The following is a 24,754-nucleotide window of genomic DNA, read 5'->3' as shown; positions in this document are numbered from 1 at the left end:
TCTATCCAGGGAGACTCCAAGATACGTAAGCTACAAAGTTTTATTTGTTTCATATTTAAATAATTAATATTATTTGGTAATGACGTGGTATAATGTTGATGATTATTAGCTAGTTACACATAATTATTGCTATCGTTACTGTCAAAGTTCGTAAATAAATTTATTTTAACTATTTGGTGTTATTCATATAATATGTTTGCATAGTACCTTTATCCAATAATCTCGTTTAATTTTGGACGCATCTCAAAATCTTAAAAAAATGTTTCTGCAATACAGCCATAACTCTAAATACCTGTCTTTTAGGCCTTGTATCTTAAAAACATTTTTTTTAGCAAAAAGTTTCATGATCTTATGGAGGGTTATATCATTCCGAGTAAAAAAAGCTAAGTTTCAAATGAGACGCGATTTCTCGAAAAAACGGTTTTTTGAATTGTGGCCGTATAGCAGGCACACGGCGATTTGTGTTATTTTAAAGTAAAAACATTACTCATAATTTTAGAACAAAACGGGACTTAATCGCGTAAACACTTACATTTATTAACACCGAGGGACACACCGGCTGATGTCGTGAGTGTTGTGTGTAGGCAAAGTGACAACCCTAGCGCAAAAGTGAATAATCAAGAACAAGTGCGGGTAGTTCGAGAAACTCGCGCGGCTAGAAGATGTTGATGCAATTCCTCGCCAGTCTACCCGTGACCACGAACATAATGTGATGTTCGAAACGTCGGGCCTAATATAAATATAAATGTAAGTGTTTACGCGATTAAGTCCCGTTTTGTTCTAAAATTATGAGTGCAAATCGTGTTAGTCTAAATTAAAAACATTACTGTTTACACTACATTATAAACTGAAATAAATGCTCAAGTCTGGGATACCACCGTCCTCTCAGGCACTTGTCGCGATACCTCTAGCATTGTAGACATTGTATTATCATCTGATGGTGACTGGCGCGCTTCGCTTCTTTTCTTTTGTTACCATAACCTCATTCATATATTGCTACTGAATGCCAAAATCTTGGTCTATAGACTCGTTGGCTCGGTAAGGAGAATCAAAATAGAAATTGTAACAAAATTAGTGACAGTAAGGAAGCCTAGTGTGTTTTAATTTAAAAAAGTATTGTCCACCAAGTTCAGGAAATGGTGCCATGATTAGGTGAGTGATGAATTAGCAAACCACACATACAAACTAGTATGGTTTCAGTTAACTTTTTTTCCTAAGTAAATAGGTAATCGTGAGATAAAAAGGAACTGAAGAGGAAAAAAAGAAGAAAAAAACTATATTTAGCAAACTTTATTAGAATCCGGAATATTAGATGTAGACGTTGTACCCGCGATATTAAGAGACCCATCATGTCTCTTTTATTCTTATGGTGAAACGGTAAGTGAGAAAGAGATAGTCTATGTTTAGTCCCATGCGCCGGGGCAGTCGTAGTGGCGGTTGATACGGGTCCAATCCATGTCGGTGATGTACTCACGTTGACCCATCACTCCCTCGTGCTCCTATAAAACAAAAAGAGTGCATTACTTCAAATAATATTCTAAAGGAAATTTTTAGATAATATCGAGATTTTAATCAGCCTTACCGCTCAAACTCTAAATCAAAACAGGAACAAGATGAAATATCACAGAGTCAAGGTTAAATTTGGCTACCTGAAGAGCTATAATGGTAGGAAGACCGTTGACGGAGAACCCATAGGCAGTGTATTGCAGGCAGCTCACGTAGTCATAGGGCAATTCGTAGTTAGAGACGAGGTCAGCTTCGCGGATGTTGAAGTTGTGCTCTGAACCTGAAATAGTATTAGACTCGTGTAAAGAAAACTCGTACACTTCTCAAGAATTATGATAGCACATTGGATAGAACTAATAAAGCATATGCACCATGCTGTTCAAAGGTCCCCATCAAACTAGCAGCAGTTTTGCCTTTATTTTCAACAAAGCATCAGTCAGACTACGCATGATGTTTGGGATTTGCCGTTCTCTCCCTTCTCTTGGCGATAGGAGAAAACTAGTCCCTACTCATTATGAAACTTAATCAGGCATTTTACTCTTTCTGCTGTACCTGAGCATGTATTGGAATGGGGTCAAGATCATTTCAGATCAAGTCTTAAGTCAAGCATTAAAAAAGACGCGGGATTCTGGCACTTACCAGGCCGGATGTTTTCGAAGGCGATTCTGACGTAGTCATCTCTGTTATGAGTGGAGTGCATATGGAAGAATCCGAGGATATGCATCCACTCGTGGACAATGGTGGCGTGGCGGAAACAGCTGACTCCAGGAGTGTTGCGGGCTAGATTGTAGGTGTGGGGACCTCGGGACTCCCAATAGCCGACATTTGCGTAGCAACCGTCGGGGGCACCCTGGGGTGATAAGAAAATCCATAAACGCAATGTCGAAGAAACACAAAATGTGTCTCAGGACAGCATGATGACCACGACTACTTTGTCAAGAGTGATACGCATAACAATAAGAAGAAAGTCGAAAGTTGTGTTATTCTTCTCCGTTTATAGTGTCAAGGTTCCCTTAAACAGTGTATGCCCAGAATGCGGCAGTGAAGACGCAGAATTCACCGTAAATTTTATAGAGACGGACTGGCAATTCTGTCTTAAAATAGCAGCCTCAGATTGAGGTTATCAGTATCAAGTCACGGTCTGAAGCTGATGGGCCGAAGACTTACAGTCAATCTGACGTAAGCGGTGTCGCTCGGTTCACGGTAGCGGAACTTGATGCAAGTGTGACGCTCAATGTCTGCGATTCCCTCTTCAATGGCCGCTGACTGCAGGGGTCCTGGAAAAGACAAACTCGTATTTGAATTTGAACATTGCAATTTCCCCAAATTCCTAAAACACTGAGGTGAGATGTTTCCAATCGGGAACAAAGTCTTCAATGTATGAGATGCTGGCATCTGACTTCGTCTGGCGTTAGGAACTGTTGTATATGTATATACTTTTGCCAGCTGCCTTTTTTGAAAGCTGTTCCTTGATTTAAAATATGAAAACTTCCCAAATTCATCAGCGCCAAGAGTGCAGTAAAACAAGTAATCGTTTTCGTTAAGGGTTCATTTTCTTGTTTCTCTGCTCTTTATATTTATGATTAATTTTCTGTTAAATGTTTCTCGAAAGTTTAGCTATGCTCATTACCTGGATGTAATGGATGAATAGTTCCAGTGTTAGTTCTTATGCCCACATTCCAGAGAGACAGAGGTCTGTTGTTTGCGTTTATTGAACACATAAACAAGTTATGGAAAAATACGTACGTCATAACTTCAGCCAAAACTACTTCGGCGTAATTTTGGATACCTATGCCTTACATTTATATCCATCATGATAAATTATCTGACAACCTGAGAACTAAGAGCAACATCATCCTGATTCCTGAAGTCTCATTTAGATTAATTTTATTCGTAACGAACGAGGCACTCAATTAACTTATTGTTCCGGATCTCCAATTCTCCACCCACAATAAAATTAATATAAAATATAAATGTTTAGTTACACATGGAGAATATGTTATTGGCAAAAATATTGCTGCATCATCATAAACAAATATGAATTAACCTGATAATAATAGATAAATACTATAAAGTATGATAGTCTTATCTCGACTTGAACTAATTTAAATACCTGAAGGATTTCAGATTTTATCACGAAGTTGTCCTATAACATAGGAAACATACGTGTTGTCTTCGACCTCACGCGCGTCTTCCAAATGCCTGGTCCCGAGAATATGTAAAAGACAGTTGGCTTATATGGATACTTTTACTTATATTTATTGTGTTCTGATTCACGGTTAACCCTAGTCATACCTGTGGAAAGTGAACACTCTAATGTGGAACGCACCGGTTCAGTAATAGCCTATTGACTCACTTAAAGCAAGAGTTTTAAAGAGACCGTATTAAAGGGTACTCAAAACACAAAATACTTACCAAATTCTCCCTCAACGTATTCCCAGACCACAGTGTTGTTCGGCCACTTGGTATCAGGCCAGGTGTACGCGTTACGGCCCATGGCGTACTCTTGCACCATACCATCGATCTGCCAGTCGTCCAGCACGATGTCGCCTTCGAACTTGCCGCTGTTCTCCTCCGGGTTGGCTAGGGGGGAGACCCCGTCTACGGGGGAGGTCAGGCGGGATAGACCAGCATTCTCTGTACATTAATAATAAATATTACATTTGCACTGCACTGGCAGAGAAAGACAATACAAATACAATACAATACAGATATTCTTTATTGTTCACCAATATAACAAGATTACATCACATAATTTTAATTAACTATGGTAGACAACAGGCGGTCTTATCGCTAAAGAGCGATCTATTCCAGACAACCTTTGGGTAGTGGAGACAAGTCACAAAAAACAACTGATTTGAGTAGGTGATGCAGTGAGTGGTAGAAAACGTCAAATAATCTTAATACTAATAAACATACATAAATAGGAATTAAAATAAACCTAAATATACCGTACATATATAAATACTATAACAACACAGCTACGAATGTACATAGATCAAAAACAATGCGGCCAATAGCGATAAAGAAAAATGAAACAGGACCATCAATAAATATTGTATTATGGAATAGATAAATAATGTTCTTTTTCTCAAACATGCAATGAAATATTGTCTTTACGTTCCTTAAAATTGGCTGGGAAGTATCGCTTTTTGGGCGCAACAACTCGAGAGGACTGTAAAGGGATTTCATATTATTTTTTAGGCCTAGGCCTGCAAAGTAACTTTTTTAAGTAAGCTGTCAGAACTGTCATGTCACTTTTTTTTTAATTTTTGTGTGACCTGGATACGTCACACTTGACGTTTGAGTATATTTGTATTTTGTCACTTAATAAATAAAATATTGTCCTTTAGAGCATTTTTTTCATTTCATTGTATGTTTGAGAAAAGCACTATACATGCCTCGGCGTGAAAACGGATTCCCGGCCTCGTATCCCTATCCGGCCTCGCTCGCACGCTCGCTCGGCCGTATATACCCACTTGGCCGGAAATCCTCATTTTCCCGGCCTCTGATGTAATGTACTATTACTTGACTTTTAAAAATACCAAAGACCTTCTTCTTAGGTCTTTTAAAGACCTGCCGACACAAATGGTGATGCAATATCAAGAGAGAGATGAAAGTTTTAACAACCCAAGATTGAACATTCTGGTAGCTCCGTATAAGAACTGTGGGACTGTAGGAAGGAGATAGAAGGATTTAGGACATTTTTATATTTTTAGGGTTCCGTAGTCAACTAGGAACCCTTATAGTTTCGCCATGTCTGTCTGTCCGTCCGTCCGTCCGTCCGTCCGTCCGTCCGTCCGCGGATAATCTCAGTAACCGTTAGCACTAGAAAGCTGAAATTTGGTACCAATATGTATATCAATCACGCCAACAAAGTGCAAAAATAAAAAATGGAAAAAAATGTTTTATTAGGGTACCCCCCTGCATGTAAAGTGGGGGCTGATATTTTTTTTCATTCTAACCCCAACATGTGATATATTGTTGGATAGGTATTTAAAAATTAATAAGGGTTTACTAAGATCGTTTTTTGATAATATTAATATTTTCGGAAATAATCGCTCCTAAAGAAAAAAAAGTGCGTCCCCCCCCCTCTAACTTTTGAACCATATGTTTAAAAAATATGAAAAAAATCACAAAAGTAGAAATTTATAAAGACTTTCTAGGAAAATTGTTTTGAACTTGATAGGTTCAGTAGTTTTTGAGAAAAATACTGAAAACTACGGAACGCTACACTGAGCGTGGCCCGACACGCTCTTGGCCGGTTTTTCCCATACTTGTTGATGCGTCCAGGATATATATATTATTTATTTCCCGTGGACGCTTTGGCACAATGAGTTCAAAGGAGGTTCTTCGTAATAGTACCTAGTCTAAGAATTTGCAAAAGTTTTGGCAATGTGCAAGTAACATCCTTGAAGTTACTGATACTCACTGTTTATTATAAGAATCATATTCTGAGTTTATTTTGTCACTCCAGAATTTATGAACATTAAATATTGTTGGTTCCTATAATCACTCCATTGGTACAAGTAAAATTAACTTACCCTTCTGGGTATTTTCCAAGAAACTCCTAAAAGCCTGGATTTCTTCCCTAGACTTAGCCAAAGGAGGCGAGGCCAAAGCCAGCCCTACGCAGCAAACGACAGCAAGTACTCGCAACATATCGTCTACATACAGATTATTATGTTCCCTGGACTATATGTATATATATATGTTTACTGATCATTATCAAAGACTGACGTATCTTTAGATAAATATACTAATTAATTAGGATTTGGCACTTTTTTTGCACACACCGGGTTTTTCATAATTACATATGCAGATATAGAGTAACCTTTGCGAGATAGGACACTAGTTTGCTAATGAGCGTTTACCTGAAGCTCAGAATATGTAGAGAAGTAGTTTCACGTACTTTGAATGCATATTTTATACTAACAACAGCCTCATCATAATTATCATCATCATTTCTTTCAGCCATTAATTGCCCACTGCTAAGCATGGGCCTCTCTTTGTGGACGCCACTTATTCCGGTCCTGAGCTAGTCTCATCCAGAGGTATACCCCGCAGTTTTTCGAATGTCTTCAAGACAAGGAGCCAACGGATCCAATCCATCTGAACGTATTGTATTAATTAGGTATCTAATAGGGTAAAATTGGGTATTTAGTACATGAACTACAAAAACAAATTGGGATATCATTATTGGGTAGCCGAATTAATGATTTTCTAATTACAAGGCTTTTACTATAATTTTCTTATTCTTTTATTATTGTTATTGTAGCTTATCATATCAAGCGGATACACATTCAGACGGGTAAGGACAGCAGTGCGTTGATTTTATCACATAAATCCGGTACCTTCCTTCAGTAGGATGTACTTTACTCGGTAACTTAACGCTAACAATTACAAAACCATTGCGAAAAAAGAAACAGTGTGCGGGTTCGAACGCTGGCTCGTACCAGTTGGTTTTTCGGAACTTATGTGCGAAATATCATTTTGATATTTGCAAGTCCTTTTCGGTGAAGGAAAACATCGTGACTATCGTGAGGAAACCGGACTATCTCCAATAAGGCCTATACCCTTCGGGTTGGAAGGTCAGATAGCAATTGCTCTGGTAAGACTATAAGTGTCTATTTACCAAATGTTAGGATAACTTGTCAAAACGGACCCCAGGCCAGGCTCCAATGAGACTTGCCGAGTGCCAGAATAACGCAAGGAGGATGATAAGTGTGCAAGTCTTAAACGGACAATAAATAAAACCAAAAATATAATTCATTAGTGATATTTATTGATGATCGGTCTGGCATAGTGGATAGTAACCCTCCCGGGCTCGAATTCCGATAAGGGCATTTTATTTGTGTAATATGCACATTGGATGCTTTCTATGTACTTAAGTGTTTGTATATTACTAGCTTTTGTCTGCGGCTTCGCGGGTAGAAGAGTAATCTGTGGTAATTTTGTTTAATTTATTTAGCCTTTTGCAGCATACTCGTATTCCGTATTCACCTACTACAGAGTCCACAATAGGGATGACGATTACATAAAAAAATGGCATTCTGTTTAGTCCGTCAAACTAAAAAAATACTGAACACATATTTTTCGCTTTTTCTAATTGTTGTAGTTTGTAACCTCTTTTGTGCTGACAAATATCGTTTTTATAAGTTCTAGTTCTATTGTTCCATTTTTTGATATATTTTTGTATAGCCGTCACTTCAAATAAAACACTCATAGCAACAACATCTCTTTTTACTATTTTTTACAAATAACTTCCGTTATATTAGTTCTACAACACGTTATCAGCACGAGAATGCTATAATTAATAACGAAAAGTTTAGTGTAAAAAGTATATTACTAAAATAATTGAGTTTAGTGTTTGTGTGATTTGAAAATCGTAAATATGTCACACGAAACAGGAGATGCTTCGAGTGTTACGAATTCCCATTCGAGCTCATCAATTCCATCGTTTTGCTTGAGAAGCAAAGAGGGATACCCTGCATGGAAGTTTAAGATGCTCAATTACCTACTTCACGAGGATTTGTGGGAGACAATCGGTGGCTACCCCAAGGAAGACACGACCCCTGCCTCAACAAAGGTACGAAAAGATGCGAAAGCCTTAGCAAAGATATGTTTGACAGTAGATGGTGCGGCTATCACTCATGTGAGATGTGCGAAAACCGCAGCCGAAGCATGGAAATCCTTGCAGAAAGCTTTTGAGGATAAGGGAATGGGACGAAGGCTTGCTTTAGAGCGAAAACTGTACAGGTTGAGTCTATCTGACTTTTCGAATATCGAACTGTACATTAACGCAGTTATGTCAACCGCACAGGATCTGGCGGAAATCGATGTAGTCTTAGAAGATAAGTCTATTGCTGCTATACTTTTGGGAGGTCTCACCCCAAAATATGAACCTCTTATAATGGCATTAGAGAACTGTAATGTTGACGTGACTACAGATTTAGTTAAGACAAAACTGCTGAATGAGATGTCCAAGGATGTGGCTACACCTACGGAATCTGTTTTTAATGCGAAGAAGAAGCCGAAGTCAAAGAAGAAGGACATAGTTTGTTACGAGTGCAAGATGCCTGGACATAAACGACCAGACTGTCCAATGAGAAGGAAGAAAGAGAAAGCTAATGAGGTAATAAAAGCTCTTAATACTTCTGGCAGCTCAAGTAAGGACGTCATTTATGTAGACTCAGGCTGTACGAGACACATGACTTCTAGACGAGATTGGTTTCAGAATTTTACGATACAGAATAAAGGTACCGTTACTGTCGCAAACGGAGAACAGATAAATTGCTGCGGAGTTGGAAACATTTCTTTAAACACACCCGAGAACGTTGTTAACAAGATCAGTGACGTTGATTATGTCCCTGATTTAAAGGAAAATTTGTTATCTGTGTACAAAACTGTTCAAAAGGGTTTTATATCGTCGCTGCGCGTGCAAAATTCGCTATGTGATTTTTAACGATTTTTCGTTTTCAATGCCATTTTAAACCTTATTTCTAGATACATATGCTCCAAAAACAGCGTCGAGCTTATTTCAGTATTACAGGTTTTATCAAAAGTAGGTATGTGACGCCCATACATTGAATGTTCTTCCTATAATCGCTAACTGCAATAAATCACATAACTACATTATCTTCTTATAACAGCAGTTTTGGAATTGCGCCTGCTATGTGAATTATGACACATAGCTATATTTTTGGAAATATTGTATAATAAGATGTGTTAGATGTTTGTGCCCGATTTGTACAATCTCATACATAGCGATAATTTAGTACTATTTGTAGAAATCGTGAATGTTTCCAGATCGTGTGTTTTGCGTCACATAGCAGGCTTTTCTTATAAAAATCTTTTAAAACTTGTTTAAATGGTGTATGGTAGCTGGGTTTGTCGTCAAGTATAACCTCTATAAATGAGACAGAGTGTAGTTTCCCTTTTTATTGAGACTATGTCTGAAAGTACTCACTCTGACCGAATAGTTATTTTTTAATATTAGTTAAAAATAAATCATTTCAAATTGATTTTTAAGATTAACTGTCAGAAATTTATAGTGTTTAGTATACTGACAAATTTCGTGTAGGGTTCAGTGTGTGTAAACGTATATTACAAACTATCGAAATAAGATAAATTTATGCTAAGTAACTCAAAAAAATAGCAAGTGATTTATCATTGCCTTGAAGTGGCAAGACATCGTTTTGTATGAAATTTTGTGTGATAAGATCTACCTATCCTTTCTGGAAACATTTTACAATAAATTAATGAAAATGAAATGTTTAATAAATGAAAAAAAGCTGAATTGAGAAATCACATAAAGTTTTGAATGACAAAGATTTTTTATCTTTTTCGGATCAAAAGGGAAAAATGGAACCCTTATACAATTATGTACTTTCTTGTCTATCCGTTTATCTATTTGTCAATATTCTTTATTTCGGAAAAACCCTATACTCAAGTGTACTGTACCGTTCCTTGAAGCTGTAAAAAAACCTTATTTCTAAGTAAATACAACATAGGTTAATTGAGTTGAAAAAAAATCTACACTCTCAAGGAAGTCAAAATTAATAGGGTACTTCCGGTTGACCTAAACTATAAAATTTGGAAAATAAATCGTATTACACCATACATCAGTACATGGTTATTAATATATAGTTGTGAGAAAAAATAGTAAAATGTACACGTAACCTTCGGTGTTCGAGCCAGACTAGCATTATCCGGTTTTTTCAAGTTAAACATGCATAATGAAAACTTATTCAATGCGTAAATGTTTACATAATACCACATTGAGCAACTTTGTAACTGAAATAACCTCCATTCATAAAAATTAATGGAATAAATATATTATTCTAGTTGTAATATATTGGTAGTAAAGTAATATATTAATTAAATCGAGTTTTTTATTATAGTATTGTGTATTAAGCTTATAGTATTAAATCGTGGTTTTTCTGAAATAATTTATTCGAAAATGAATTGATAAATTACAAATAAACAACAACATAGTTAATTCAAATCATATGATTAAATAACTATGTGACGATAAAGTGCACAAATTGTATTTTGTTCCTTAAGAATAAAATCTAGTTATGTGATTGTAAGACACATACCGATTATTTACGACTCAAATTATAATCGCTATGTAACATATTTATGAAAAAATATTTTTTTAACCTTATAATAACTAAAATATAATTTCAAGTAATTTCTTAATGTATGCAAAAGTGAAAATACTTATGCCATAAAAATATTGATTTATTTATGTTAAATAATTGCCGAAATAAACAGTTTTTTGTGTCTCCTGTAAAGTAGGTTAAAAACACATAGCGAAATTTGCACGCGCAGCGACGATATGTGTTTTTGATATTAATGGATGTAATTTTTATAAAACTGATAATTTCGTTTTACAGGTGAATCTGTTGCTCATGCCTCGCCCTGTGGTGGACTGTACGTTTTAGACGGTACTGTCAATGTTCCCGAGAATGTGGCAGATAATTTTATGACACAGGATGTGCACTCTGACTGTCAGGATAGTTATAAACTTTGGCATAGGAGGCTTGGACATTTGTGTCGCATAGGCATGAACCAACTGAAGAATCACGAGGTAGGCGTAAAGTATTCAGTAGTAGATAAAAACAGTTGCATCGCTTGCGTGGAAGGTAAACAAGCGAGAACACCTTTCAAGAAGGTAGCGTTTAATAGGGCTACTTCCCCTTTAGAATTGATTCACATGGATCTCATGGGACCATTGTCTACAACCTCTTTTCAAGGAAATAGGTATATGTTAACCATTGTAGACGATTATACGCGAAAGGTGTTTGCTTATTTTATTTCTTCCAAAATTGAAGTAAATAATAAATTCTGTTTGTTTCAAACTTTTGTTGAAAATCAATTAGACAAAAAAATAAAAGCTGTTAGGACTGACGGAGGTAAGGAGTTTGTTAATAAAGAGTTTGTTGATTATCTTGCTTCGAAAGGTATCCAACATCAAACGACGACGCCTTACAGTCCTCAGCAGGTTGGAGTCGCGGAACGCACACATCGTTCGGTAACAGAGAAGGCGAGGACGTTGCTAGCTGAAAGTTCACTGCCGAAAGCATTCTGGGAAGACGCATTTCAAGTTTCCGTATACCTGAAGAATAGGTCTCCTCATCGAGCCTTAGGTGGACAAATTCCTTATGACAGATGGTATGGTCGCAGATGTGATGTCAGTCACCTGAAAGTGTTTGGATGTAGAGCACTTGTCCATGTACCCTCTTGTCACAGAAAGAAATTAGATGTCAAGGCACAGGCAGCGATTTTCGTCGGTTATTCAGAAAATATAGGTACTTACATTTTTAGGGATCCTGCTAACCCACGGAAAATGTTTACGTCCAGAGATGCAACCTTTTTTGAGAATTGTTTTACAGCGCTGAAGCAGAGGTCGGCTGAACCTGAGGCACAGACAGATTCTATCTTACTGTTCGAAGATAGAAGAGAACCTGAGTCTGAAGACTGTCATTTTTATGACTGTGACGAGAGTAACGAGCCTGCACCACCGCCACCACTACCTTCACCGATAAATCTAGAGAGCGCCGAAGATTCAGTATGTATGGAAGAGCCAGAGCCCTCCATTGAACAGAGGCTGCCTAGTGCGGAAGAAGAGCCAGTTAGTGTGAACGAGGAATCTCTTCCTGAACCGAGATATCCTGCTAGAGATAGGAAACCACCAGATTTCCTGACATACAATGTGTCGACTGACTCTAGAGAACCTATGACTTACTATGAAGCTACTCATGCCGATGATGCAGACAAGTGGAAACATGCTATGGCTGATGAGTATCGTTCATTGAAGAAGCTCCACACATGGGACCTAGTTGATAAACCTGATAAAAAGGTCATACCATGTAAATGGGTCTACAAGATAAACAAGGACGCATACGGTAACATAACGAAATATAAGGCGAGACTCGTTGTCAAAGGCTTTCATCAAGTTGAAGGAGTTGACTACGACGCGAGACATTCGCACCAGTGATTCGTCATTCTTCCCTTCGCACTTTATTTGCGTTAGCTGCAGAGATGGGGTTAAGAATGAAGCACTTGGACGTCGATACCGCGTTCCTAAACGGAGACTTGGAAGAAGAGGTTTTTATGGAGCAACCTCTGGGTTTCATCGAGAAAGGCAAAGAAAACAAGGTTTGTTTATTGAAGAAATCCCTTTACGGCCTTAAACAGGCACCACGAGCATGGAACAAAAAGTTAAACGAAACGCTTTTAAAAATAGGTTTTACAGGAACTCCTTCCGAACCTTGCGTATATACGAAACTTTTTGGTAAGGAACTCGTTATATTGGGAATATTTGTCGATGACATAATTGTCTTCTATAAAAGTGATTTGACGTTTGACATTGTCAAGAAAGATTTGTCGAAATATTTTTCTTTAAAAGATCTCGGAATATTAAAATGTTATTTGGGATTACAAGTAGAGTGCAATTCCGGCTGTATTAAAATAAATCAGCGAAATTATATTCTTTCTTTACTGGAAAAGTTTAACATGAAGGATTGTAAGACTGTGGATACTCTTTTAGTTAAAAAGAATATGGAAAGAAGGAAAGATGGTGAAGTCGGTGAGTGTTATCCCTATCAGAATTTAATAGGATGCCTGATGTATCTGACGGTAAACTCACGACCCGACATCGCTTACGCTACGAGTTATTTAAGCCAATTCAATACGTGTTATACAAAGGAACACTGGAATGCGGCTAAGAGGATTCTGCAGTACCTGAAGGGTACTATTAACTATGCGTTGGTTTACAGGAGGACTAGAGAACCTTTAAAAGGCTTTAGCGACGCGGACTGGGCCAACTGTGTGATGGACAGAAGGTCGTATACTGGTTACGCCTTCAAGTTGATTGAGTGGATGCACTGTATCCTGGCAGTCGGAGAAGCAGCCTACGGTTGCCTTATCATCAGCCGAAAGTGAATATATGGCTTTAGCGTCTGCCACGAAGGAAGCATGCTATTTACGTCGATTTATCCAGGAAATAACAGGTAAATTGCATATAGTTAACTTAGCTTCTGACAGTCAGAGTGCCATCAATCTCGTTCGAAATCCTGTACACCACAACAGGTCAAAGCACATCGACTGCAGGTTTCATTTCATTAGGGAGAAGGTCTCTAATAATGTTGTGAAATTAGAATATATCAAAAGTAGTGATATGCCTGCCGATGTACTTACTAAGCCACTAGGGCCTATAGTACATAAAAGGTGTATACTTAACTTAGGATTAGATACTTAAGTTCTTGTTTTGTGTTTGTCTAGCACAACGTCGATTAAGGGCGGCTGTTGTAGTTTGTAACCTCTTTTGTGCTGACAAATATCGTTTTTATAAGTTCTAGTTCTATTGTTCCATTTTTTGATATATTTTTGTATAGCCGTCACTTCAAATAAACCACTCGTAGCAACAACATCTCTTTTTACTATTTTTTACAAATAACTTCCGTTATATTAGTTCTACAACACTAATTAATGAAAAAATACAAAGATAAGCATCAGAGTTCGAGTGGGGACTTGTAATGTGACGTCACTTCTAAGTATAAATTGTACCTATGCGTGACGTCACGCGAAAGTTCAACGCACTGTATCGTCGTCATTTTTCGTTAACGAGAAAAAAGAAAAAATACGCGTCTAAAATTTTTTGATAATCTAACCGACGGACTAATTAGTTTGTTTAGTCGTCTCGCCTATTATTTGATTCTGCGCCTTCGATCACCGTCAATAAAGTGTCATGAATAACGGAAGCTTGCTTAATGTTAGGAGCGAGGGTTAAAAATTTCACCACCCCTTTCCTAGTGGGTGTCAAAAAGTCTGGCTGGCAACCTGTCTATGTAACATATTTGTTTTCTTTCAACCCTTTTATTGTCTTGAGTTGCACTGAAACTTACAGATTCCTGTGCTCTGCCAACCCCGTTTGAGAATAGAGACGTGAGTGAGTGTTTATATATATATAAGTCTTCAACGGTGAGCATTTGGAAAAATGGAATACGTGTGGTGACATCGTTTTCGTAAAGTTATCACCTGATAGTGACGAGCTTTGCTTACTTTCTACTCTGTTTCTGCTTTTATTCATTCCCATAACCTGCGTTCGTAGCTGAATGCACATACGCTTACGAAACGCTCACGAAACGAATCTCTATCGCTCTTTCGTTTTGGTGCGATAGAGCCAGACTACCTTTCGCGGCGTTTCGTTTTCGTTTCGCGTCATAGAAATTCCATTCGGCTACGGGGCCTGATCGAGATACCAACTGCTAAAGGGATTTAAAATACAAATTGTAACAAAAATAGTGTAGAAGTCTGTGTTCCAATTTTAGAAGTTTTGTCAACCGAGTTCAGGAATTGGTGCTTAAACTGGATACATTACGAGTTTGCAACCCACAGATGCAACTTGGGTATACGTAAATAGGTATACGTGAAATGAAAAGGAATCAAGGAGAAAAAAAACAATTCAATTGTTTTTAAGTTTAACAAAACTTTATTAGAATCCGGAATATAGATGTAGACGTTATACCCGCGATATTAAGAGACAAGTCATATCTCTTTCATCCTACGTTAATGACATAGAAAGTATAAATAAGATTATGTTTAGTCCCATGCGCCGGGGCAGTTGTAGTGGCGGTTGATGCGTTTCCAGTCCATGTCGGTGATGTACTCACGTTGACCCATCACACCCTCGAAGTCCTACAAAACAATAAAAGTACATTACTTCAATGACCAATAAACTTGCTGGATTATGAGTCTCAGTTGCGGGTAACTCAGTTTCCGTGATCATGATGCACGTCATTGGCATCGCAATAGAAATTGCAAGTTTTAATGGGTCTGCAACGTGCAACTGATAACCCTTGAGTTGCAGGCGTCCATAGGTTACGGTGAAAGCTTTCCATCAGGCAGACCGTATGGTTGTTTGCCACCGAAGTGGTATTAAAAAAATATCGGGAAATACTCGTATATCGGTATAGTGAAACTAACCGTGAAATTAATAATTCAAAACTGTTATTGCTCGATTTGCTGTTAAAAGCAGAAAAGTGTCATTTTATTCAAATCAACTTCTTCTTTAAATCCTGTTATTCTCTTGGTTCGAATCATATTCCTTCGTTGACTCCGGTAATTTGAAGAATATGCCTAACTAAAATCAGGTAATAACTAGGGATGTAGCGAGAGGGGTAAACCCAAACAAAGAAGGATGGATCTTGTGAAAGAGGATATCAGAAAGAGGGGAGTGCTAAGATGACGAAAGATAGAAAGGCATGAAAGAGGAAAACGAGTTGTACCGATCCCATATAACGTGGGATAAGGGTAGGAAGAAGAAAAATAAGTAGTAGGTAATAACTATCCTATCAAAATTACAAAATCGAGTTTTTACCTGGAGAGCTACAATGGTAGGAAGACCGTTGACGGAGAACGCTCTGGCAGGGTATTGCAGGCAGCTCACGTAGTCATAGGGCAATCCGTAGTTGGTCACGTTGACGGGACTTTCTTTCATGAAGTTCTCCTCCATGCCTGAAATAGTGCTTGTAAGTAATACTCGTACACTGAACACAAATAACATTTCAAGAATTATGAACCGAAAAATCTAAAACCCGTTCTGTGTCATGCCGAGTTCAAAAGTCCTCGTCATATTACTAGTAACAGCGGTGCATTTTTTGACGCAGTAGTAATGCAGTTACACTTGAAGTGTGGTCATCTAAACTACCCAGGTATTTTAGATCGATGATTGTGGTACTCGCTGTTGCTTTACCTTCTCTTAGTGATATAGGTAAAACTTTTCCCATACAATAAACTCACTCAGGTTTTGCTCTCTTTGCCGTTCATGACCGCGCATCCGCATTAGGTAATTTCAGGTCAGGTCCTCATGGTAGGAATGAGACAGCAGTATTAAATGAGACAAGAGATAATGGAACTTACCAGGTTGGATGTTCTCAAAGGCGATTCTGATGTAGTCATCTCTGTCATGGGTCGCTTGCATATGGTAGAATCCGAGGATGTGCATCCACTCGTGCACGATGGAGGCGTGGCGGAAGCAGCCGACTCCAGAGGTGTTGCGGGCCACGTTGTAGGAGTGGGCGCCTCTGGCCTCCCAGTAGCCGATATCGGCCCAACAACCGCCGGCGATACCCTGGGGAGACAAGAAATTTCGGTAAACACAAAATAGAACGTTTTAGAATAAATCCACACTATGTTGGCGACAATATTTACAGCCTCGCTGGGGAAATTATTATTTTAAACATTTACTTCGACGAAATTATGACGTTTACTTAACCCTTGCTCAGACGCCTATCAAAATCGGCGCTATCATATCTTGGCTTGACTGTAAAAATTATTGTTTTTCTAGTCTTAACGGTTCCCTTAAACAGTCGATTGCCCAGAAAGCAGCGGTGGAGAACTTGCGTCAAACTGAGGCGCACCTATACAGACCAAAGGTTGCTTAGTAGCTTATTACTAAACTTTACTTTTTTTTACTTATCCTATTGAAAGTGTCCCACTGCTGGGCAAAGACCCCTTGGTTATCCATGACTCCCGATTCTCGGTTTCCTTCGGCTAGTGTCCAGGAAGGCGTCATGGTCGTCCCGCCATCTTTGCCTATGCCTAGGCCTGCCCACGCTTTATCATCGGCATCAACTTGTTGGCTATGTTAGTTAGGATAGGTACATTCTATAGACGTGGCCGGCCTAGTCCCATTTAAGCCTAGCGGTTTTTTTGCCAACATCAGCAATGAGAGTCTTGGAGCGCAGCGTGGTGTTACAACGCGATCGGTCCTTCTAACACCTAGAATGCTGCGCTCCAGAGCGCGGTGGCGAACCTTCAGTTTAGACTTCTGCTTCTCTATAGGTTAGGACAGGTAGAATAGTTACAGGCGTTATCGACACGATCTTCGACTTCTTCATCTTGCCTTTTGCAAAGAGACTACTCGTAATTGGCTCGAGTAAATGAATTCGTCGACGTATTAGTATAGTTGGCCCGTCTACCTCGACCATACGCTGTCATTCAAGCTATGTGGCTGAACACTTACAGTCACACGGACGTAAGCGGTGTCGTTCGGCTCACGGTAGCGGAACTTGACGCAAGTGTGACGCTCAATGTCTGCGATAGCCTCTTCGATGTCCGCTACCTGCTGGGGGTCTGGAAAAGCCAAGTTTAGTATTTGAATCGGAAAATTCACCCCAAGCATATAGATATAGTAGAAGCCATCTTGGAGAGAGACCTGTAGGTAACGGATAAATACTTCCAGCGCCCAACGGTTAGACTTACTTTATCTGGTTGGAGGGCAATCAAATACCATGTGACAAATTGTCTGTTCCCGAACTCCATTCGATTATGACATTGACCAATAATTTGGCTGAATCATACACAAATATTTACGGATTAGCGTAATACTAAAAGATAAACTATATAAAGTAGGTAATAGGCTTATCTTGATATTAAATACATGAACTTATGTGATTCATAATTGAGCCCATAATTATATATATTCTACTGCTGGGTACATAATGCTGCTGGGGATAAGATGGCTAAGGGCTACAGTCCCCATGCTAGTCTTACAGACTTGTGATGTGTTGTTGGAAGAATCATAACACAGAATACTCACCAAAAGTTGGTCCCTCACCGAATTCCCAAATCACAGTGTTGTCCGGCCACTTGGTATCAGGCCAGGTGTACGCGTTACGGCCCATGGCATACTCTTGCACCATAGCCTCGATCTGCCAGTCGTCTAGCACGATGTCGCCTTCGAACTTGCCGCTGTACAACTCCGGGTTGTCTAATAGGGGAGACCCCGTTAATGGGGGAGGTCTTGCGGGATAGACCAGCATTCTCTGTGAATTAATACATAGTAATTACATTTTGGACAGTTGAAGAAGACCTGCCAACTGCTGATGCTGTTGTTATTAGTGGTTTGAGCCACCGTACAAGGTCTGTCCCCAGAGAGAACTAGGATTAAGGGAAGCAGGAAAAAGAGGACTTATAATTGATATGTCCGGAATATAAATATTAGGAGTACCTAGGTATGCGAGAAGTATCTCGCGGACGCTTTGGCATAATAGATATAAATGTGGTTATTTGTGTGTAGATTAGCCCTTTTTGAAAACTCCTAAAGAAATATAAGAGGTTTCAAATGAGCTGGCCACCCTTGGAGTTACTTGCGAGTTAGTGATGTTCTTTAGGTACACGACGCCCTGTAAGGGCACACAATACTCTTAAAGCTATCTTATTACAATGTACCCGTCTAATGAATTTATCTATTACAATTTTATTATATATTTGTAATTTATTTATATATTGGGAAGCGCATCGTGACTTTATTTTCACATCAGAATTTTAAAAACATCACACTGTTGTTTGACCATACTGTGTCATCACTATATTGGCACAAATGACATTAACACTTACCCTTCTGGGTATTTTCCAAGAAACTCCTAAAAGCCTGGATTTCCTCCCTAGACCTAGCTAAAGGGGGGGAGGCCAAGGCTACCCCTAAGCAGCAAACGACAGCATATAATCGCATCATTTCGTCTATATACAGCTTATTTTGTTTCATGGACTATATATAATCTTTACTTATCATTATCAAACCCTGTGTATCTTAAGATAAATTTACTAATTAATTAACGTTTGACACTTCTTCCGGGTTTTTCGTAAATACATATATGCAGTCATAGAGTAACCTTTGCGACGATAGGACACTAGTTTGCGAACGATCGCTTACCCGAATATTAGACTTTGACTATGTAGTATGTAGAGGAGAAGTTTCACGTACTTACGTAAGGAGCAAGTACTTTAATAGCATACTTGAAAACAGTCTATACTTGCTTATACTCGCTCGCAACGCTTATCGTCTCTTTGCTTTACTTTAGATTCGTTCAGAACCCGCATTTATAAATGGGATGCTTTTGAAAATACCAAATTACTTATGTTCACAAAAATGCTTCGTTTTACTATTTTGTTATACTAATACTTAAGGCGCTATTGACACTGATTCCATTCGATTAAACTGTTTTTGTCGCTCGAATTATACGCAGCCTCCATAGTGAGCGTCCAATCGCTGTATCCATACAGTTAGTCATGGTGCATGGTGGGTTATAGTGGTGAGTCTTTCTTTAGGCCTTGTGTAATGCCAGGGGCGTTTCTTTCGTAGGTACATCCGGGGCGGCCTCGCATGTATGGCAACACTCTCATATTAATATCAATCTGATGTATGTACTTATGACGTTTCGATAGTATATGCTGATCTCAGGGTTAAACAAGTATATAGGTATTTAATGTTCACTTTGTATCTTGCATGCTTTGTTGCATGTTAATTATACGATGTAATGTCAAAATATTACGAAAAGTGGCCCGCCGAGTTTCTTGCCGGTCCCATAGTGGATACCCCCCTCCCAACTGAGGGGGGACTGAAATCTTCTCGAGGCTGAGGCGTAGGGTTAGAGCCGGCGTAGCTTTATTTGACGTACATAAGCGTATTGTAATATGCCTACTTGAAAAATAAATATTTCTTTTTCATTTTATCATTACGTTGACCCTTCTGTACAATTGGTTCACTGGCCTTCCCCATTGTAATGATTATTAGGATTAATATCTTATCAAATATTCTAACTACGCATTAAATATGGTCTGTATCAAGTTTAGGTTATCATGACTGATCATATAAATCAGGGTCATTTATCGATAACATGTTTTAAAGTATTGGGTTGGTAAGAAAGTAATGAGCGAATCATAACCAATATTGTAATTTTTATTTAATTTATTATTTTAATCATTTATCAAAAATATAACGGCCTTCGTTATCTACTACTTGTCTCCATCGTTCTGGTAAAGAATGAATAGCATCGGCGAAGAAGTTCTTAGGTTTAGATTCAAAAAACTCAGCTATGTACTGTCGTAGATGGGCTTGATCATCGAACTTTTTTTCATTCAAGGCATTGCTTAGCGATCTGAACAATGCGTAATCCGTAGGTGCCAAGTCTGGAGAGTACGGTGGATGAGGTATCACTTTCCAACCTAGCTCCAATAGCTTTAGCCGAGTCACTTATGCAATGTGTGGGCGAGCATTGTCGTGTAAGAAAAAACTTTAGCATGCTGTGGACGATTCTGACAGATTTTTTGGTTTAAATTTTCAAGCTGATTACAGTATACTGATGCGGTAACAGTCATTCCACTTGGTAGGAGTTCCCAGTGAATAATACCATGAATATCCCACCAAACGGAGAGCATAACTTTTTTCGGGTGAGGCTCTGTTTTTGGTGCCTCTATTCCTTTTTCGTTTGGAGCTAGCCACTGACGTTTGCGTGTGTGATTTATATATAAGACCCATTTTTCATCTCCAGTGATAAGATGGTCCAACCAGTTGAATGTGCGGCAAAAAGACAGAAGTTGTATGCAGATATCGGCACGGCGGTTTAGTTGATCTCTATCAAGTTCGTGCGGTATCCAAACACTGTATTAAATTTGTAGTTTTTTCCCAACTCGTGTAAATGTGTTTCTATGGTGACATGAGAGCAGCCTAACTCGGTAGCAAGAGTACGACTCGTTAGCCTCGGTTCTCCTTCAATTAAGGTTTTTAATTTGGCTACATCAATCTTCACCAGTCGACCAGACTTAGGTTGATCTGATAATGAAAAGTCGCCACTACGAAACCGCTGGAACCATCGTTTCGCCGTGGCCTCAGACACAACTTCAGGAGCAACACGCTGACATATATTACGCACTGCTTCGGCGGCTGAATGGGCAGACTGAAATTCATATAGTAAGCAATGCCTTACATGCACTTTTAATTCGTCCATTTTCTTCCTTATATTAGCTCAGCGACAGCTAGTGAATGACTGACGAGAAACTGTGCGACTCACCCTTTATATACTTTCGACCATAGAAGATTCTAGAAGTCTCTCAAAAATTTTATGTAGAATTCAATCGATCGCTCATTACTTTCTTACCAACCCAATAATAGAAACTTATCCATAAATACGTATTAGGGTTATACCAAAGATAATATGATACCGTATAAAATGAGAGAAAAATATACCTACCACGGAATCATCAAGAAAAAAATATGTCGTCTCTCCTTTGGGTTGATAGACGTTCGGTTGACTATAACGATAGGTATTTAGCAATTTTAAAACGTAACAGTTAGTCATATGGGTCAAATAGTTAGAACTGATATTCTAAATCCCATGTCGAGAGATCTGATGGTAATGTGACTACACCTATAGGTATTTATCCAATCTCTTTGTGTGTCACACTGGAAGGGTAGGACAGATGGCACCACTCCGAAGTGTAGAAAAAAACATTGAAAAGTTTATGTAATTTGACATAGATGGCTGGTCTTAGTGCAAGAAATAAAAATATCAATGATGAAAAATTTAAATTGAATACAAACATCTCTGGTGATAAATGATTTGGGATTACAATGACGATTTTCCTTAAGCGGATATAATGCATGTTGTATTTCCTTAAATTGAATCATTGTGGTAAATATATCTGACGTTAGTTCATATTCATTATTAATTCGAGAGAATATTGTAAAATACACTTCGATAATAACTTCACAGTGACAGTTTGTGTAAAACCCCATTCGGTAAAGGAGTTCTGTGTTATAATCATCGAACCAACACTGTAAATAATTTATGTGTAAGTATTTTTGAAGTTAATCATTAACACTAGTATTTCTTATAAACTGACAAAGATACCATAGGTACACTAAAGCGGCGGTCGAGGTGGTGTAGCGGTTTATCACGTCAGCCGCGTTAGCTGGAGACCCGGGTTCGATTCCCGGCTTCGCCACCAATGGGCTTGATCGCTTTTTCTTTAGGTATCTATTTCAGTTTATAATTTTTATATAGTAGTGTTACTACTTAAAAAAATAATAATAATTTGATTTGTTTCCTACATCGCTAGTATTTCTGTTTTGTATTATTTTTGGTTTGTGCAAATTAAGCCCAAATAATGAAGATATAGCAACTTAAGTACTATTGAGTAGAAAGTGCACAGTGGGTTCAATTGTGTTGTGGGCGATGGTCTGTCTAGCATTCGTGTCAACGCAACATCACCGTTTTTGTTCAACCCCTTGTTTACTAAAGACTGGTTACTAAGAATGTCACTGAAACCTGAGAAGTTTAATTTGCCCTGACTACACCCCTTATTGGGTGTAAGCGAGAGCTTATGTTTACTTGCAATCAAAATGTTTGCTTCTGGGTTACAGATTAAAATTACGCGTTAATAAAACAATGCGAATGCATTTGCAACCCCTAAACCAAAAAGTGTATATTTACTATCTGTCGTAAAATAAGTACATATTTTCAGACACGTTAAAAATGCTCCATAGACAGATCATCATTTTGTGGATGTTTGTAACCAACTCACTAACGAATGGATTTCCGGACACATCGACGATCTCACCAAAAACAACACGAGAACCTGGACTAATAACAGTTACTGAGTTGCCAGTACCTTTGATGGATGCCAGTACTATAAATACTACGATGGACTTTATTAAAACAATGACAGACAATACTACGAATGATTCTGCAACTACAGACACGCCTACATTGCTAACAAGCACCACTGAGAATAGCAGTGAAACTACAATTCCTAGCCCTTTATCCAAAAACAATATAAATTTAACTAGAGAAAATACAGAAGCTTCTACTGTAACGTTAAATCTCAGTACAATGAGAACTACAGAAGAGTTTGCCTCCAATTTGACTTGTTCCAATGCTGCGTACTGCGACCTATATTCTACTTCTACTGCGGATACAAAAATATCTCCATCTATAGAATACACTACAGATACTGGAATAGGATCAACTTTGGCTACAGGATACATTTCTACCACAGAGATTGAGGAGGTAATACCAACTACAGACGGCATAATTGGTATTAAAACTTCGCCAAAAATGACTACAGATCCTAGTACCATAAAAACTAATAGAATACCTACTCCAGATATCAGTACTGAAGACCTACAAACACACTATGTAACTGGTTCTACAGATGTTACGGGTTTAACTTCCGCATTAAATTCCAATTTGACAAAGAATAATGAATCAACTACTACTTTAGCCGCTAGCACGGTTGAAAGTAAATTTAGATACTCAACTGCTAATACATGGATTTTAAGTACAGATTTATAGCACGACAGAAACTTCCAATACCTCGAAAATGGCTATCAAAAACGTTACGGATGTGACAACTCTTTCTAATGATTCAAACATGACACATACTATCCCAAATTCCAGTACCAGTTCGCCAAGTGTTACTGCTTACAATACTAAGAGTACTCCAACTACCACTTATAGTATTGAAGGATCTACAAGCATGTCTCCTACTGACATCATCACAATTGGGACTTCAAAATCATCTAAAGTGATTGACTTGAGGACAACCAAAATGTCAAAATCTCCAAATTTCGGAGCTACAAATTTTGAAACCACTGAAATGTGGGTTATAGTGGTGAGTCTTTCTTTAGGCCTTGTGTAATGCCAGGGGCGTTTCTTTCGTACATCCGGGGCGGCCTCGCATGTATGGCAACACTCTCATATTAATATCAATCTGATGTATGTACTTATGACGTTTCGATAGTATATGCTGATCTCAGGGTTAAACAAGTATATAGGTATTTAATGTTCACTTTGTATCTTGCATGCTTTGTTGCATGTTAATTATACGATGTAATGTCAAAAATACTGACATCATCACAATTGGGACTTCAAAATCATCTAAAGTGATTGACTTGAGGACAACCAAAATGTCAAAATCTCCAAATTTCGGAGCTACAAATTTTGAAACCACTGAAAGTGTGAAAGGATCTACAGCGGATGATTTTAGTTCAATAGAGACAATAAATCCATCAAATCCAACTCTGACTCAATAACAACGATAACTAACGAAAAAGCTACAACTCTATCTGCAAATTTAAACACAACAAATAATACGGCGACAAATTTAACGATATCTATAAAACAACTGACAGCAAGGTTGACGTCGAACATAATATTAGTAGCATTAATATCATGCATAACTATACTGCTGTTATTATCTATATTCATATACAGACAGAATCCGACGGCGTGTTGGATCTAAACATTATGACTTAGAAGATGATATTAAACTAGACTCATTCAACTTATACTGCAGTTCTAATACACGTGACACAAATAATGTTTCTGGTAACTTTGGAACTGACGTGCCAATCAGCATACTAAAAAGGATATCAAGGCCACAGTATCTAGAC

The 24,754-nt window shown here is 38.2% G+C and overlaps 3 protein-coding genes across 3 annotated transcripts; 1 reads left to right on the top strand and 2 right to left on the bottom strand.

Annotated features, from left to right (window-relative positions):
- Window positions 1-1,275: 1,275 nt before the first annotated feature.
- LOC125229207 (zinc metalloproteinase nas-4-like) lies at window positions 1,276-6,201 on the bottom strand. Its single transcript, XM_048134001.1, has 6 exons — window positions 6,051-6,201; window positions 3,922-4,143; window positions 2,674-2,783; window positions 2,146-2,356; window positions 1,650-1,786; window positions 1,276-1,499 (listed from the first exon to the last, which is right to left on the bottom strand). The coding sequence occupies exons 1-6, from the start codon at window positions 6,166-6,168 to the stop codon at window positions 1,404-1,406; spliced, it is 894 nt and encodes a 297-aa protein (XP_047989958.1). The 5' UTR covers window positions 6,169-6,201; the 3' UTR covers window positions 1,276-1,403.
- Window positions 6,202-14,984: 8,783 nt separating this feature from the next.
- Window positions 14,985-18,344, bottom strand: LOC125229180 (seminal metalloprotease 1-like). Its single transcript, XM_048133973.1, has 5 exons — window positions 18,119-18,344; window positions 17,543-17,652; window positions 16,438-16,648; window positions 15,896-16,032; window positions 14,985-15,213 (listed from the first exon to the last, which is right to left on the bottom strand). Exons 1-5 carry the CDS (start codon window positions 18,339-18,341, stop codon window positions 15,118-15,120), a joined length of 777 nt encoding a protein of 258 aa, XP_047989930.1. The 5' UTR covers window positions 18,342-18,344; the 3' UTR covers window positions 14,985-15,117.
- A 3,354-nt stretch (window positions 18,345-21,698) lies between these two features.
- On the top strand, window positions 21,699-23,795 carry LOC125229152. Its single transcript, XM_048133933.1, has 3 exons — window positions 21,699-22,152; window positions 22,825-23,369; window positions 23,760-23,795. The coding sequence occupies exons 1-3, from the start codon at window positions 22,149-22,151 to the stop codon at window positions 23,793-23,795; spliced, it is 585 nt and encodes a 194-aa protein (XP_047989890.1). The 5' UTR covers window positions 21,699-22,148.
- The last annotated feature ends 959 nt before the right edge of the window (window positions 23,796-24,754 follow it).

Source organism: Leguminivora glycinivorella, chromosome 8 (assembly GCF_023078275.1).
Source record: "Leguminivora glycinivorella isolate SPB_JAAS2020 chromosome 8, LegGlyc_1.1, whole genome shotgun sequence".
Lineage (NCBI taxonomy): Eukaryota > Metazoa > Arthropoda > Insecta > Lepidoptera > Tortricidae > Leguminivora > Leguminivora glycinivorella.
The sequence above is the reverse complement of the archived record's forward strand: the minus strand, read 5'-3'. Positions and strand labels throughout refer to the sequence as shown.

Excerpts from the sequence above, each read along its gene's own strand:
- LOC125229207 (XM_048134001.1), bottom strand. The coding sequence starts at position 6,168 with ATGTTGCGAGTACTTGCTGTCGTTTGCTGCGTAGGGCTGGCTTTGGCC. Across the intron at positions 4,144-6,050 it reads CTTGGAAAATACCCAGAAGG|AGAATGCTGGTCTATCCCGC; the intron begins GTAAGTTAATTT and ends ATTAATGTACAG. Across the intron at positions 2,784-3,921 it reads ATACGTTGAGGGAGAATTTG|GACCCCTGCAGTCAGCGGCC; the intron begins GTAAGTATTTTG and ends TGTCTTTTCCAG.
- LOC125229180 (XM_048133973.1), bottom strand. The coding sequence starts at position 18,341 with ATGCTGGTCTATCCCGCAAGACCTCCCCCATTAACGGGGTCTCCCCTA. Across the intron at positions 17,653-18,118 it reads CGGTGAGGGACCAACTTTTG|ACCCCCAGCAGGTAGCGGAC; the intron begins GTGAGTATTCTG and ends TGGCTTTTCCAG. Across the intron at positions 16,649-17,542 it reads CCGCTTACGTCCGTGTGACT|GGTATCGCCGGCGGTTGTTG; the intron begins GTAAGTGTTCAG and ends TTGTCTCCCCAG.
- LOC125229152 (XM_048133933.1), top strand. Across the intron at positions 23,370-23,759 it reads CTACCACAGAGATTGAGGAG|TACCAGTTCGCCAAGTGTTA; the intron begins GTAATACCAACT and ends CCCAAATTCCAG.